At 42.6% G+C, this 16,823-nt stretch overlaps 1 protein-coding gene across 4 annotated transcripts in view; it reads right to left on the bottom strand.

Moving 5' to 3' along the window:
* USP7 (ubiquitin specific peptidase 7) overlaps positions 1-16,823 on the bottom strand; it is a 221,725-nt gene that overhangs the window by 99,169 nt on the left and 105,733 nt on the right. For 2 of the 4 annotated variants that reach the window (XM_075899282.1, XM_006124597.3), the window contains one exon: positions 2,440-2,544. In XM_075899282.1, coding sequence (XP_075755397.1) covers positions 2,440-2,544 — 105 coding nt within the window. Of the gene's footprint in view, positions 1-2,439; positions 2,545-8,020; positions 8,118-12,455; positions 12,481-16,823 lie in introns of those variants that run through there. The other 2 variants (XM_025185416.2, XM_025185415.2) reach the window with 2 other exon arrangements.

Here is a 16,823-nt window from a genome sequence, read left to right on the forward strand (position 1 = left end):
TGACACATAAATATAAAACTTGTCTATAGGGATGTTAAACAGTTTACCGGTAAGCATGAGGCTTACTGTTATGCTTACCAGTTAACCTACCATTGGTAGGGAAGTCCGCCAGTGGCCAGCTGCATTAGGCAGGAGCAGCCCTAGCCATAGAGGTGCCAGTGGACTGGGCAGTGAAACCTCATGGCCATGGGGGACCCTATGGTTGTGGTCGCAGTAGGACCAGGCTACAGAAGCAGAGCCAAAATGGTTAACTGGCTCAATGCTCTTCTTTAATCAACTAACCATTTTAACATCCCTACTTATCTACAATTGTTATTTGCCTACTTAGCAAAACACAAGAAGATCATGATGTACACTCTACTGGAAATGCCCACTGGGACAGTTGCAGGGATGAAGCAAAGTAATTCAATGTACTGTATTTGTCACAATAAGTGATGTGTGATGAATTTTAATGATCATGCATAATATCACTCTTTGGTAAGATTTAAAACAGATATATTATCATTGACCTCTATGCTTTATGAAAATTGGCTTTTGAATATGAATATGCATAACAGGTCGTGCAACCTATCATGGCCACCCCTGCCAGTGTGCGATGCCAGGCAGAAGCTGGTCTGCGAGGGGAGCTAGTTTAAAAACTAGCTCCTCACGTGGACCAGCTGGCTATAACCCTGTGCTATTGCCTATGATAGAGGCAGCAGCCCTTATCGGGGGGTGGGGGGGAGGGGGAATCTGAGTCCTGGACCCAATGCGAGCTGGAACTGAGCTGAGCTGTCTGTCTGCCTGGCTCCTAATACTCTTTAAATGCAGAGCTACAGCAAAGGTAGGTCCTGGACCCATCGCAAGCCAGGACTGAGCCGGGCTGCTGGCCAGCCTGCTAAAAAATTTACTGACTGAGGAGGTGTGGAGGGGGGAGAGAATGCGTGTAGTCTATAGCATTAACCTATAAGCTTTTGCTTATCGGTTAATCAACTGCACTATTACATCCAGTGAAAAGCAACAAGAATGATTAAAGGTCTAAAGCAGTGGTCCCCAACCTTTACAGACAGGGCCACTCATGCGCCGGGCATCCAAGGGGTGGGGCCACTCACCCGCTGGGAGCCCAGGGAGTGGGGCCACGCATCCTGGAGCACGCCAGGGGTGGGGATGCACTTGCACCCGGCACCGGCATGTGCCCCGGGGCCGGGGCCACCCGAGTGCCTTGTGCCGTGGGCCCGGGGCTGGCGCCGCCGCCCAAGCCGCGCGCCGGGGCCGGCCCAGGTTGTCAGCGGGCGCACACAAATGCCCCAGCAGGCGCCAGGGCGCCCACAGGCACCGCGTTGGGGACCACTGGTCTAGAGAACATGACCTATGAAGGAAGACTGAAAGAACTGGGCTTGTTTAGTTTGGAAAAGAGAAGATTGAGAGGGGACATGATAGTGGCTTTCAGGTATCTAAAATGGTCTCACAAGGAGGAGGGAGAAAAATTGTTCTCCTTGGCCTGAGGATAGGACAAGAAGCAATGGGATTAAACTTGTGGGCAGCAAGGGAGATTTAGGTTAGACATCAGGAAAAACTTCCTGTCAGGGTGGTTAAACACTGGAATAAATTGTCTAGGGAGGTTGTGGAATCTCCATCTGTGGAGATTTTTAAAGAGTAGGTTAGATAAATGTTTATCAGGGATGGTCTAGACAGTACTGAGACCTGCCAGGAGGGCAAGGGACTGGACTCGATAACCTCTTGAGGTCCCTTCCAGTCCTAGTATTCTATGATTCTACGATCCCTAGTGTAAATAACTTACCTGGGAATGGAGGGGGAGGGGGCAATCACTCTGCCCTCTCTCTGATCAAGAGGGTGGATGGACATTTTTATGAGCTTTCTCTGTAAAACTTTTACACAGGGCAAGACAGATTTATTTGGGATTTTGGCTCCTTTTGGGGGATTGGATTCCTGGATGCTGTCAATGGCATTATAGGTGGCTGAGCTGGTTCAGCGTCTGTGTTGCTCTGGAGGCGGGCGGTAACCCCAACTCTGTGCATTGCCGAAGGGAGACCAGAGCTTTTGGCCAGAAGTACAAGGTAGTGAGGTAGCCCCAGAGGACAAAAAGGCAGGCTCAGTGGCTTCATCAGCACATCACGTGACAACCCCAAACAGACTTCTGTGATCCAACCGGTTACAAGACATCTACAACAAGCCTATTTTTTTAGCTTGTATCTTTTGGGATCCCCAGTCTTGAAAAATGATTACTCTAAAAAGAAATTCCATATAGAAATTGGTGAAGAAATAACACTTCAACCGAAATAACACCATTATTTGAATTTTTTTTAAAAGTCAGTGTTACTAGAGCAGCACTCAAATGCCTTAATGATGCTGCTGTGTCCATTTTACTGGACTCTATACAAATATAAAATAAAAGACAAGGTCTGTTTCCAATAACACTTTCACGTCATATTTACATACCATCTTCCATGTCTTCTTCTGTGTTGTTATGTCCATCGGCCATAGCTACATTCCCATTGATGACAGGATTTTGAGTAATTCTTGGTGGATCATCTGTATCTCCAGCTAAGAAGAAGAAAAATGATCAGTGACTTAATGCTTGTTTACATGGAAAAAGTTCAAAACAACACAAGCAATACCAGAAAAAGGCACTCTTACTCTGTATTTTTATTCCCAAGTAAGAGTGTCCACACAGTGAATTTTAGCTATAGAGCTGTTAACTATACCATTATAGGACTGCTGGTAAATTTCCTGTGTAAGCAAACTCTTGTTGATTAATTTTAAGTGTGGTACTAATGCATAACACATTTATTTAATTCCTAACAGATATATGTACTTTCCTATATAGCATTACACTTAATAGACCACACTGAGCTTTGTTAAATACAATACATATGTAGTTAGTAATTTCTAAATGACTATTCTTAGACCTGTCAAACTACATACAGTTAGAAGTGAAGTTCTACTGATTCATAAATTAACAGATAAATGAATTTGCTCTAAGACTATCTGAATATGATCACCTTATAAAGGAAAAGCAAGAATTATAGCATGTTTAAGATCTTAAGGAAGAGCAAATCCTATGACATTTAATCAGCAAATATTGAAAACTCTTGCCAACTCTATTACCACCAACTTGTGCTAACGTAGCTGTTCAAACATACAAAAATAATTTATGCACCTACACAAATAGGGTTCCATGGAGTTTAAGAAGTTTAACTTTAAAAACGTATGCCATCTTCAGATGAGTTACACCCAAACACTCCCATAACACACTGTTTTCACTCCTTTTCCTCCACATCTCATCCACTCCCATATGGATCACTTCATAATCAAGACATTAAGCCTCTCTCTCCAGACACAAGCCATCTCTTAAAATCAGATCCAAGGGAGCATACTTTTTTCCCCTGTAGGCAGGCTAAGTCTCACTGGGGCAGATATTCAGGATCAAGGCTGCAGAACAATTCTAAAAGATAATGTCACACACATTCTGAAGTTCAGGATTATACATTTAGCTCATCTGAGTACTAGTCCAATTAATATAACTATTAACATGCTACAGCATAGGTCTCAGGTAACATTTTCAAACTGTCTGAATCTATCCTAAGCACAGACACTATTTAGTAGAATGAATGGGAGAGAGTACCTATTTACAACTAAAGGTATTATTTTTATTTAACAAGCTAATGTGCACTAGGATATAAGGGTACAAAGGCACATCCTGCAGGGGATAACCCATTGTGGGGAAATCCACATAAATTGTGTGGTACAGTACACAATAAGATACCAGAAACCAACATTATCCAGGAGAATCACAGAGTCATAGAAGGCTAGGGCTGGAAGAGACGTCAGAAGATCAACAAGCCCAACCCTGTGAAAGTAGGACATCCTTTTGTCAAGCCTTGTCTTAAAAACCTCAAAGGATGTAGATTCCATCAACTCCATAGGCAATCCATTCCATTACTTCATCTTCCTCCTAGTCAAACAGTTTTTTCCTAATATCCAAACCCCAACACTCTTCTCTTCTGCAGACTAAATAAGTTCAGTTCCTTCAGCCTCTGCTCATAAATCATGTGTCCCAACCCCCTCAATCATTTTCATTACCTTCCACTGGACTTGCTCCAATTTGTGGATACCCTTTCCGTAGTTAGGGGCCCAAAAGTGGACGCAATACTCCAGACGTAGCCTCACCAGTGCCGAACAGAAGGGAATAATCACTTCCCTCAATCTCCTGGCAATGCTCCCAGTAATGCAGCCCAATATTCTGTTGGCCTTTTTGCAACTCTGTTGACTCATATCCAGCTTCTTGTCTACTGTAATTACTAGGTTCTTTTCTGCACAACTGCTGCTTAGCCAGTCTGTCCCCATCCTGTAGCAGTTCATGGGATTCTTCCATCCTAAGTACAGGACTCTTCATTTATTCTTGTTGAACCTCATCAGATTTCTTTTGGCCCAATCCTCCAATTTTTCTTGGTCACTTGTAGCCCTATCCCTACCCCCACAGCATAACTACCTTGCCCTCCCAGCTGCGTGAGAGAAGAAAATCTCTGATTTCAAATCCAAGGAGTCTGAGCTCATTAGCTTTGGAAGGCAAGTAAATTAGGGTGGATCCACTGATACCTGTTCCTAACTGACTATGCCATGGCATTCCAATGAGCTGGATAGGGTGGATTGGCCTAACATGCTATAATTGCATCGGTAGAAACAGCCTGGTTTACTGTACTGAGATTTCAAAAACCAGGCCAAGCATTTATCATCAATAAATTAACAAATATTTGTTTTGCAGGTCTCATACTCGTCCTTATTCAGCCATTTTTCTTTGACATGCCAATTAAAATACTTAGAATGAAGCTCTATGAAATCAACAAGTCATCCTCCCTAATAAATACTTCAGAGTCCTAGCTTTAAAGGATTCAAAGAAATGCAAATGATTCAATATACAAGTGACAAGACTTAAAAAAAAATTCTAGGACTTTCTCTCTTGTTCAGATAGCTATTAGTTCTTTTAGGCAGGTTTTCACTACCAGAAAAGTCAACCTTAGATACGCAGCTGCGGCTACAAGAATAGCATAGCTGGAGTCAACATACCTTAAGTCAAATTTCTGTGGTGTCCCCTCTGCTGGAAGTCAATAAGAGAAACTCTCCAGTTGACTTCCTTTACTCCTCACAACCCAGTGGAGTACCAGAGTTAAGGGGGTACCATCAGTGGTTGATTTAGTGAGTCCTTACTAGATTTGCTAAATCAAACCCTAGGAGATAGATCTCTGGAGCATCGATCTCCGGGTAAGTGAAGACAAACACTAACGTTTGCTAGAAATGAAGCAGGAAATGAAGTCACCACATTGTTACTTAAATAATAATCACCATGGATTTTAAAATATTCAACCCAGTTAACACAGTAGAGTATACACTTGGCAAGCCAGTCAAATATTGCCAAATATTCTAGGAAGAATGTCCTGAACGTAGGCAGCAGACCACCTTTTTATAATGCTATCTGTAAACAAGTCTAATTAAAGGTCTGGATTATTCACTTCACTATATTCTAACGCTATCTCTGTTGGTGAAAAAAGATAGCTATTTAAAAGCTGAACACTGTGATTGCCCAGAAACTTCTAGAGCAAACACTGTAGATGAATGTCTCTCTTTGTATACCAGACCATAAATATTTCTGCAGTTTACAAAACATGTTAAACAAATTGAAGCACAAAATCCCTGCCCCAGAGAGTTTACTATCCAAGCTTACTGAAGACGTAAAAGCCTTAGGTTGGGCCTGTACATAGTTAAGCTGATGTCTCAGCAGGGTAGCCACGTTAGTCTGTAACTTAAAAAAGCTTAAAGAACAACGAGTGGTCCTGTAGCACCTTAGAGACTAACAATTATTATCATGAGTATTCCTGGGCACAAACCACTTCTTCAAATGATTCATCACTGAATGCTCATGATACCATATACATTTTGTGTTAGTCTCCAAGGTGCTACAGAACCACTGGTTTTTTTTAGGCTGATGTAACACAACTTAAATTGATCTAATTATGTCAGGGTACAAGCATATCCTCATCTTGCCCATGTTAGCACCCTGCCACACCAACATAATAACTCCAACTCCATAAGAGGCATAGAACTCATATCAGTAGAGACAGGACCATACAATATCTTTGTTTGCTTGTTGACTATCTTGTTAATTTCAAGAACATTGACAAGAAAGCTGGGCATCTACAGCCCAGCTGCCCTTAAGGTCTCCACTCCCAGACAGACTGCTGCTGCCTGGAGGCTCTCTGTTCTGGGAACAGAGAAGCCCAAGTGGCTGCCCTCTGCTTCTAGCCAGGGCAGGGAGCTGAGAACCTAGGCTCATAACAGGGAGCTGCATGGAGCTGTGAGCTTTGGCTCTCAGGTCCCCACACTTCATCTATTCAGTTGGTGGAAGTGCTCCTGGTGTCATCACTGACAGAAGGAGGGTAATGTGGACAGCAGCCATCACAGTAATTACCTAACATGGGTTGACTTAGGGCTGTAGTGTAGGCATGCCATTACCTTTTTCTATACTGTTACTACTGTAATAATAAAGAAATTGACCAAAATGGACCATGAACTTGGTAGGGCCCTATCTATAATCTATACTGTTGGGGGAGAGGGGGGAATCAACATTTTTAACTGAAATAATTCAGTATCACACAAGTTGTACTTGTCCAACAAGCAATCAAGCCATTGTATTTGTCAAAACTAAACGTGATCTACGCAGACTGAACATTAATTTATGTTTTCAAAAATCAATAGTGTGGGACAGACATCTAACTTGCAACATTTATGTAAGAACTAACAAAACACTGAAGATCAATATTAAATCTGTTCTTTTGTGTTTGTTTACAAGTTTCACCTTTATGCAGTTATACAACCTAGGACTTTGAAAGCTTACCTGAAAAGGATATAAAAAGTAAAGGAAAAAATGCAAGTTTCTGTATCTTTTTTGATTTTTAATGGTGGGTATATAAAGTAGCTAAACACACAGATTCCATGCCAAAACAATGAATACATTCAGGACATGAACTATTTAGTGACTATGGATGTCAGGTCTTAAATAAGCTTATTAAATATGGTATAAGCAGCCCTTATAACATGCTTTTCTTTACACTGAAGCTAATCTCCTACAGTTCACAAACATGTCTTTTACTTTTAAAGGCTCTTCAGCACCGAGGACAGAGCAAATTTTTCAAATTTTTATATTTTTCAAAATAAGTAGAATACATAATTACTAGGGATCTAGATCCTGGTACACACCAACTTCTTCCCTTGAAAGGCTGAACACTTCTATTTAAAAATAATTTCTCATATTAAAAAAAACCTATGGCAATATCTGAGGTCTTTAATTTTATATGAGGACCTTTTCTGAGATGCTGAGTGTTGCACTTTGCTTTATGTATAGTATGTACTTCTGCCTACAGAGGCAAGAATTAGAGATGATCACTGGACACAAATAATTTCCCCTATGAATTATTAACCTAAATCCCCTGTTCAGTCATGTTCCCTAATTAAGTAGGAAGCGCTACAAAAACAAGTAAGACCACCTTAAATAAATTAGGATGTAGTTGAGTTTTTAAATTCATGTAAGTCAGGAAGCAGAACAAATGGAAAACTAGATGGCATTAAATGGGCATTTGGAATATATGACTTAAGATTAGGCACCAGACCTTGAATTCCACAATAGCAGTGCAAATAGGCCAAGAAGCATCCCCATAAGATAATTATGTTTCCCTTATAGGGGATATTTAGCTAGTATATAGCTAGTACAGTCAACTTAATACCAGTCCACTTCTTCCCCTTCCAATCCTCAAAGCATAACTCTGGACTGAGACAACTTATGGGATGGGGCTGGAAGATAGCCTGCACTGATATTACTGTGCTTGCTTTGTGGGCACAGAGGATTTCAACCTGCAGATCTCTCAGTGCAGTACCTTTCACAAGGAATAAATTCACTAAACTTTTAGAAAATAATTTAAGAAGAGAGGACAAGAATTTAGAACTTCTGTCATGCAGGCAGTATTACCTAGTGCACAAGGCACTTGCATGGGACTCCAGAGACCAAGGTTCTATTCCTGGCTCTGCCAGAAGCCTACTAGGCAACCTTGGTCAAGTCACTTGAACTTCAGTTTCATCACCTGTAAAACAGAGGTAATCATGCCATACTTTATAAACCACTAAGATCTAGACATGTTATACGACAGCACTATTTCATCATTGTTATTTATGAAGCCAATGTAATAATCAAATCAGAATCATCCAAATGATGGATGATCTAGCCTCCTTGAAAGGTATACTGGATTACCATAAGCTTATTTTGGGTTCCATTAAAATGGCATGTACACAACTGTAACATATGGAACCATTATCTTATACGTTGTGGATTGCACTATATAAATTGTATGTATGCATTGCCTATGTTAATGTATTTTTGTCAATTTCTTATTAAAGAGACGTGTAAAAACAAATTTGGCTCATAATTCAGTCTGTATCAAAAAAAAGCTTTTGTAACCTAATAAAAACAGAAAAAGTCCCATATTCATTTATTTTTTTAAATTCCAGCTTACACTGTTTTCAAACATTCCATAACAGTGTTTGGAACCCATATGTTCCACACACTAAACAAATCAAAAGTTAAAGGCAAGAAGACAACTCAACAGCTAAAACAAAACTGACCAAACTAATTTTTTATTTCGATTGCTAAAAGAAGCAGCAAAAATAGACAAATAGAATGGCAAAAAGTAAATAAAACCCACTACAAATTATTTCCATTTTAATATCTCAAGACAGAGGTTCTCCAACTTTTTCAAAGTGGGACCACATCCAAGTAAGGAGATTGTCCCTTGGATCACCTCCCCTAAATTTGCCACCACAGAACATCCCTATGACCATCACAGTTTATTTGTTCTGTGAGCATCTCTTGTTCTTATACAAAAAGCATACAGTAAGCTAGAGTGAGATTTTTAAATAAACTGTGCTCACTACAAGATATTGCTGCCCATTCTCAGAGGGCTATGATTAAACAGAGAAGGAATAAATAGAAGTGTTTGGCAGCTTCTAAATGATCACATGAAATATAGCTAAAGAAACAAGTAACCATAGCATACATCTGAATATGGGCTCTATAAAGATATATTTTGAAATAGACCATCTCAAAACATTAAACTAGTACACAGAATTTTCTGGACTTTCTTAGGATACTATGTTACAAGAAAGTATTATGGTAGTACAGGAGGCCCCCAAGATGTGACCGCCCGAGTTCCGACCCCCTGCACTTACAACCATTTTTGTTAAGTGCAGAAAGGGCCGGAAAACCCCCAACTTATGTCCTCGGCCTGCATTTACAACGGCGCACAGCGCCTAAAATAAATGCGGGTTCGAGTTACAACACCCCTGACTTGTGATGCTTCCTCCAGAACCAATCGCGTCGCAAGTCGTAGGCCTCCTGTATTCTTCACTGCTAAGCCTGCAGAATTGTGGCTTGGAGATCATGGACTCAAAGTGTGGCTGCCTGTCAATCATGATCTCCAAGCCACAATGGGGCTGAGGGAAGAGGGAGCTGTCTTCACGCACTGCTCCTGCCTACAAGCAATGCTTCTGCAGCTCCCATTAGCCAGAAACAGAGAACCGTGTTCAAAGGGAGTTGCAGGGGCAGTGCCTGCAGAGAGAGGGGAAGTGTGTAGAGCAGGGGTGGGCAATAATTTTTTATAAGGGGCACTCCAAAATTCTGGGAAGTGGCAAAGGGCCACACTCTTCTATGATATTAATGGAGGAGGTGCGGGGTCTTGAATGGAGATTGGGTGCAGAAGGGAGCTTGGAATAAGGGATTTGGTTGCAGGAGGGCATGCAACATTTATGAGGGAGTTTGGGTGAAAGAGACAATTGTAATCTGGGGCAGAGGATTGAGGTGTGACCTAGGGCAGGGGACTCAGGAGCAGGGAACTCACGTTGTGATCTAGGGCAGAGGAGTACAGTGCAGAGGTTTGGGTTGTGAGCTGGGGCAGGAAGGGATTGTGATCTGGGGCAGAGGATTGTGGTGCAGGGTCTGTGAGAGGGGAAGAGGGTTTGAGTTATGTGGGGGGGGGGGAAGCATGAGGGCTGGGTGCCATAGGTAGGCTCTGGCCAAGAGACATAACTCCCAGCCAGCAGCCCAGCACGTTTGTCAGGCAGGGACTTGCCCTGTCCCCATGTGCTCTGTAAGTAAGAGCCTGGGGGGAGAAGGAGGAAAGTGGTGCTTTTCCTGCAGAAACCAGCCAATGGGATTGTGCAGAGGGTGGGAGCAGCTCATAAAGCACCACTCCCTCCAACAGCCCAGGAGCCACTTTTCTAAGCAGTGTACAGGGGTGAGGCAAGCAGGGGAGTCTGTCTGAGGCTCCCTGCTGCATCTGCAGGCTGGAGCCCGCAGTGGGTGTTTTGTCCAGGCTTGGTGTAGAGCCACGTGGTCCCACAGGGGCATGTTGGCCCCTTCCGAGAGCTCCCTCAAGTAAATGCCACCCCCTCCTGCACTCTGTATCCCTTTCTGGAGCTAGCACTCACTCCCCCTCCTGCACTGCAGGTCCCTACCCCTAGCCCTCAGCCCTCTCTCAGAGCCAAGAGCATGCACCCCCTTTTACATTCCAATACTCTGTCCCAGCCCAGATCCCCCATCTGCACCCAAACCTCCTCCCAGAGACTACACTCCTCACTCCCCTCTGAAACCTAACCCCCTACCCCAAGCTCAGCCCAGAGCCCTCTCCCACACTGCAAGCCCCATGCTTCCAGCTAAGAGTCCACCCCACCTGCAGAACCCCAACCCTCTGCCCCAGTCCAATGAAAATGAGCAAGGCTGGCGCCTCAGGGATATGGCTCTCACATTGAAGTTTTTTTGCCAAAATGACTCCCACTTCAAAAATAGTGAAGAGCTTTCCAAATAGCGATCCAGAAAGTAAGACTGAGATTTGGTCCACACTACAGATTTAGGATGGTACAATGATCTCTCACGCTCCTGAGCAATGCAGTTGTACCAACTTAACCCCTAACGTAGAACGCCATGTTGACGTGAGGGCTTCTGTTGCTAACACAGCTACTGCCTGTTGGGGAGATGGAGTACATACAAAACTCTCCTGTCAATGTAGATAGCATTTTCACTAAATACTGCTGCTGTCCATTGCAGCTTTGTATGTCTATGTCTACCCTACCACAAAGTCAACTTAAGATACGGAACTACAGCTAGAAGAATAACTTAGATGATTTTTAGCCTACCTTACACTGAGTTACTGTGGGGTCTACGCTGCAGAGGGTTGATGAGAGAAATTCTCCTGTTGACTTACCTTACTCTTCTCATTGGGAGTAGAGGTCAGGGGCTGACTGCAGAGCAATTTGTGGCCTATTTGACTGATCTTCATTAGACCCTTAAATTGACTGCTCTCACAGTATTGATCCCTGCTGTAGTGTAGATGTAGCTTATGTGTAGATAAGCCCTTACTCCGTTAAGCAGTAAATATAGATAATCTTATCTGAATTGAGGCCCCTGAGTATATTTAAGAATATACAGTTTAAGAATGACAAAACAGGAGAAAATTCCTACTAGTTTGAGAATACAGGCAGTCCCTGGGTTACGTACAAGATAGGGACTGTAGGTTTGTTCTTAAGTTGAATTTGTATGTAAGTCGGAACTGGTACATATTGTAAGGGAAACTCTAGCCAAACATTTCTCCAGAGCTCAGTTTTATTCTCCCACACCTCACTTCCCTCAGTCCTTTATTCTCAAGCTGAGGTGTCTGCTGAGAAAAGCTGCTCTCTGTCTCCCTTGTCTGCTGGGGAGGGGGGTGCTAGCTTTGCGTCTCCCTGGTCTGCTGGGGGGAAGCAGCTAGTGCGGGGTTGCCTCACCTCGTTTGTAAGTAGGGATCCGATGTAAGTCGGATCCATGTAACCCGGGGACTGCCTGTAGTGGTAATGAGTTCCACCATTCAGGAACGCGGTAATTTGCAGGTTTTATTTGTTACATACGCCACATATAAGATCAGTAGGCATAAGAATCAGAGAAGACACTGATCACAGTGCCCTGGTTAATTTATGGATTTAGGAGCTACAAATCTGAGTCTGAACAAGTTTCTTTACAGAGAGGACATACCCTCAAAAGTAAAGAGAATGCAAGCAGATGTCCAAAAACTGAGGTTATTAAACTGGACCAGAACTACAGAGCCTTATGAAATCAAGAATTTCAGAAAAAATTGCTTCTCAAGATAGCGGTTAACAATGAAAGACTTTATGATGTTGCTGTGAGGAATACATGTGAATATGGAAGCACTTGGTTTCAGCAGACATCCCATGTCCACAGAGAAGAATGTGGAAAATGGTTGCCTTCTGTATAACTGAAGATAGGGGAAGAAGAAAAGCCAGGTATGTACCAAAACGCATGCATCTACCACATTTTTGCCTTTGGGTGCAGGAAGAGTTCAAGACAAAGTAAGACTTGCTACCTCAGATGCTGAACAGAATAGTTTATCTAGAGAAGCATTTGAAATTTTCTAGTGTCCACTGTTCCATAAAGCTCAAAAACAGTGGTTTTATTTTTAATTCTTTTAATAGGAAAGTGAAGACTGAAGGGAAACAGCGAGATTAGCTCACGTTTACTGTTCTAGACAGACAGTTGAAACCTGAAGATTCCATAGCAGTTAGGCAGGATGCTAGGAGTTACATGTTTTGTTTTGTTTTTTAAACCTAGGATAATGGTTCTTATAGTGGAAAAAATATTTCAGTACACATCTATAAAATAAAGTAAGTTAAGTAACCCAGTAATCACTTAAGCCAGTAAAGACCAGAAGCAGTATGGCAGGACAAACACAGAAAGGCTGAGGAAATATTACTAGAGACTGAAATAAGTCTGCTACAAATCTATGTGGGCACTAATGATACGGCAAGGTGTGACCCTGAGCAGATCAAGAGTGACTACAGAGCCCTGGGACTATAGGTGAAGGAGTCTGAAGAGCAGTTGGTGTTCTCTTCAGTCCTTCTGGTCTAAGGTAGAGGCCAAGGCAGAGACAGGTGCATCCTGGAGTTTAAAACCGCAGGTGGCACAGGGCTCAGGGGTAGGGGTCAGCCCCCAAACTCAGGGAAGGGATCAGCCCCTGGACTGGGGGGAGGGATAGACCCCACCATAGGCAGTGCAGAGTTCAGGAGGGAGAACTCAGCCCCAGAATCAGATGTGGGGGGAGGGTCAGTCCTAGCCCCAGGAGGCAAAGAGAGGATGGCTTGTGTGAGCCCTGCTGGGGGAAGGGGAAGAGGAGAGGAACAGTTTGGGCAAGCCCCCTTTTCCCCTCAGGCTGTTTTATTTTAAAAAAATATGGTCACCTGGGAGGAGAGAGGGATGGGTGTCAGTGTCCTTGCTTTTCTTGTTTATTTCTCCGCTGGAGCTGGAACCACAGCTTCAGCTTTTTTCCCCCCTTTCTGGCTGCTTTGTTTTTCCATGCGCCCTCTGGTGGCGGTTAGCATTACTGCACCTTAGCAGAGAGGCTCTGGAGCAGTTCATGTTGGTTTGCTAACATCTGCGATTAACACGAGTTAATTTTTTTAACATGTTAATTCTGCTCTGCATTAATCACAGGCATTAATGCCCACTAATTGACCGCCCTAGATAATGGTCAGCATGGATTTGTAAAGAACAAATCATGTCAAACCAATCTGATAGCTTTCACTGATAAAATAACAAGCCTTTTGGATAAGGGGGAAGTAGTAGATGTGGTAAAGCATTTGATACAGTCTTGCATGATCTTATCAATGAACTAGAGAAATACAACCTAGATGGGTCTACTATAAGGTGGGTGCATGACTGGTTGGATAACCATTCACAGAGAGTAGTTTTTAATGGTTCACAGTCATGCTGGAAGGACATAAGTGAGATTCAGCAGGGGTCTGTTCTGGGACTGGTTCTGTTCAATATCCTCATCAACAATTTAGATAGATAATGGCACACAGAGAGTACTCTTATTAAGTTTGCAGATGATACCAAGCTGGTAGGGTTGCAAGTGATTTGGAGGATAGAGTCATAATTCAAAATGATCTGGACAAACTGGAGAAATGGTCTGAGGTAAATAAGATGAAGTTTAATAAGGACAAATGTAAAGTGGAGACTTAGGAAAGAACAATCAGTTTCACACATATAGACTGGGAAATGACTGTCTAGACAGCAAAACAGCAGACAGGAATCTAGGAGTGGACTACAAACTAAATATGAGTCACAGTGACAATTGTTGCAAAAAAGCAAGTATGATTCTGGGCTGCATGCACAGGAGTGCTGTGAATGAGACATGAGAAGTAATTATTTCATTCTTCTCTGCTCTGACTGGAGTATTGTGTCCAGTTCTGAGCACCACATTTCAGGAAAGATGTGGAGAAATTGGGATTGTGTCCAGAGAAGAGCAACAAAATGATTAAAGGTCTAGAAAACATGACTTACTAAGTAAAACTGAAAGAATTGAGTACGTTTAGTTCGGAAAAGAGAAAACAGAGGGGACATGCTAGCATCCTTTAAGTACCAAAACTGGAAGTAACAGACTTGAGTCAATTCCTGCGTCCATAAAGTGAGTGAAAGCTGCAGAGAACCACCCCATATTGCCTCAGAAGTTAATAAATAATTCACACAATTCCTGAAGGGAGAAAAAATTCCCTCAATGAACTTACAACAATGAACTTACAACAATGGACTACATAACTAAGTACAACTACTAATCTACAATACATTTTAGAGAGTTTGCCTGTTTGATCAAGAACTCCTCCTAAACGGTCAGAACTAGGATCACCAATATTCAAAATGCTTCCTCAGATTTAATGCATTTGCAGGTACTGTGGGACTTGCCAACTGTCATTGTGGAGCCTTTGGCCATTATCTTTGAAAACTCATGGAGATCGGGAGAGATCCTGGAAGATTGGAAAAAGGCAAATGTAGTGCCCATCTTTAACAAAGGGAAGAAGGATAATCCAGGGAACTACAACCAATCAGCCTTACGTCAGTCTCTGGAAAAATCAGAGGGGATCCTCAAGGAATCCTTTTTGAAGCACCTGGAAGAGGGGAAAGTGATCAGGAATAGTCAACATGGATTCACTAAGGGCAAGTCATGCCTGACCAATCTGATTAGCTTCTATGATGAGGTAACTGGCTCTGTAGATATGGGAAAGTCAGTGGATGTGATATACCTCGACTTTAGCAAAGCTTTTGATATGGTCTCCCACAATGTTCTTGCCAGCAAGTTAAGGGAATATGGATTGGATACATGGAATGTAAGCAGGATAGAAAGCTGGCTAGACCTTCTGGCCCAACGGGTAGTGACCAACAGCTCAATGTCAGGCTGGCAGTCGGTTTCTAGTGGAGTGCCCCAAGGATCGGTTCTAGGGCCGGTTTTGTTCAACATCTTTATTAATGACCTGGATGAGGGAATGGATTGCACCCTCAGCAAGTTTGCAGATGACACTAAGCTAGGGGAAGAGGAAGATACGTTGGAGGGCAGGATTAGGGTCCAGAGTGATGTGGACGGATTAGAGAATTGGGCCAAAAGAAATCTGATGAGGTTCAACAAGGACAAGTGTAGAGTCCTGCACTTCGACTCTGGTGAGGCCACATTTAGAATACTGTGTCCAGTTCATAGTGGACGTATTGGAGAGGGTCCAGCGAAGAGCAACCACAATGATTAGGGGGCTGGAGCGCATGACCTTGAGGAGATACTGAAGGATCTGGGTTTGTTTAGTCTGCAGAAGTGAAGAGTGAGGGGAGATTTGATAGCAGCCTTCAAATTCCTGAAGGGAGGTTCCAAGGAGGATGGAGAAAGGCTGTTCTCAGTAGTGACGGATGGCAGAACAAGGAGCAATGGTCTCAAGTTACAGTGGGAGAGGTCTAGGTTGAATATTAGGAAAAACTATTTCACTAGGAGGGTGGTGAAGCACTGGAATGGGTTACCTAGGGAGGAGGTGGGTTTTTAAGTCTCAGCTTGACAAAGCCTGGCTGGGTTGATTTAGTTGGGACTGGTCCTGTCTTGGGAAAGGGGCTGGACTTGATGACTTCCTGAAGTGTCTTCCAGCTCTATGATTCTATGATAACTTAAAGCAATGTATGTGTTTTGCTATGCCAAGAAAACAGGATGTGCCTGGAAAGGGATTGCTTTTCATAAAACAAAATAGAAGAGACACAAAATCACCAGGTCACGTACAGTCTTCAAAACTGATATAACTAAGGCTACATCTTCACTTGCCACACAGGAGATCAATCTTCTGGAATTCAATTTAGTGGATCTAGTTAAGTCCAGCTAAATCAAACATAGAGGGTGGCCATGGTCGGTGCTGGTACTTCTGGCAGTTGCTAAGTGTAAGGGAAGCCAACGAGCACATTTATCAAGTTGGCCTCCCTCTGTGAAGATGGCACCAAGCTCTGCTTAAAGTAAGCTTATTCCAAATACACATTTTACATAGCAGGAGTTGCATACCTAAACCTGACTTTCCTGGTCCTAGCAAATGTTAAAAAAGACTAAACCAAAATAAGCCAGAAAAGTAGGAGGCTAGAATAAGGTTGCTTCTCAATAAGTCTTACAGAAAAGAGATCAAATTTCTCCATTTTGAGTAGTGCTCTCTTTTGGTATTGTTTAATCAATGCTTATAGTTTGAAAACTTCGATACAATGTTATTGGAAACCAAATTGACTGTAACCTTTTTTTGGTTAAAACAGCAAATGACAGGAGTATCTAGAGATGAAGAAACAAAATACAAATTGATGGAATTCCCAAATTACAGAGCCAAGAAACGCCAGGTAAAATTGCTAACAGGAACTATATTATAAAGGAGAACAATAAAACGGTGAAACT

This window comes from Pelodiscus sinensis, chromosome 16 (genome assembly GCF_049634645.1).
Source record: "Pelodiscus sinensis isolate JC-2024 chromosome 16, ASM4963464v1, whole genome shotgun sequence".
Lineage (NCBI taxonomy): Eukaryota > Metazoa > Chordata > Testudines > Trionychidae > Pelodiscus > Pelodiscus sinensis.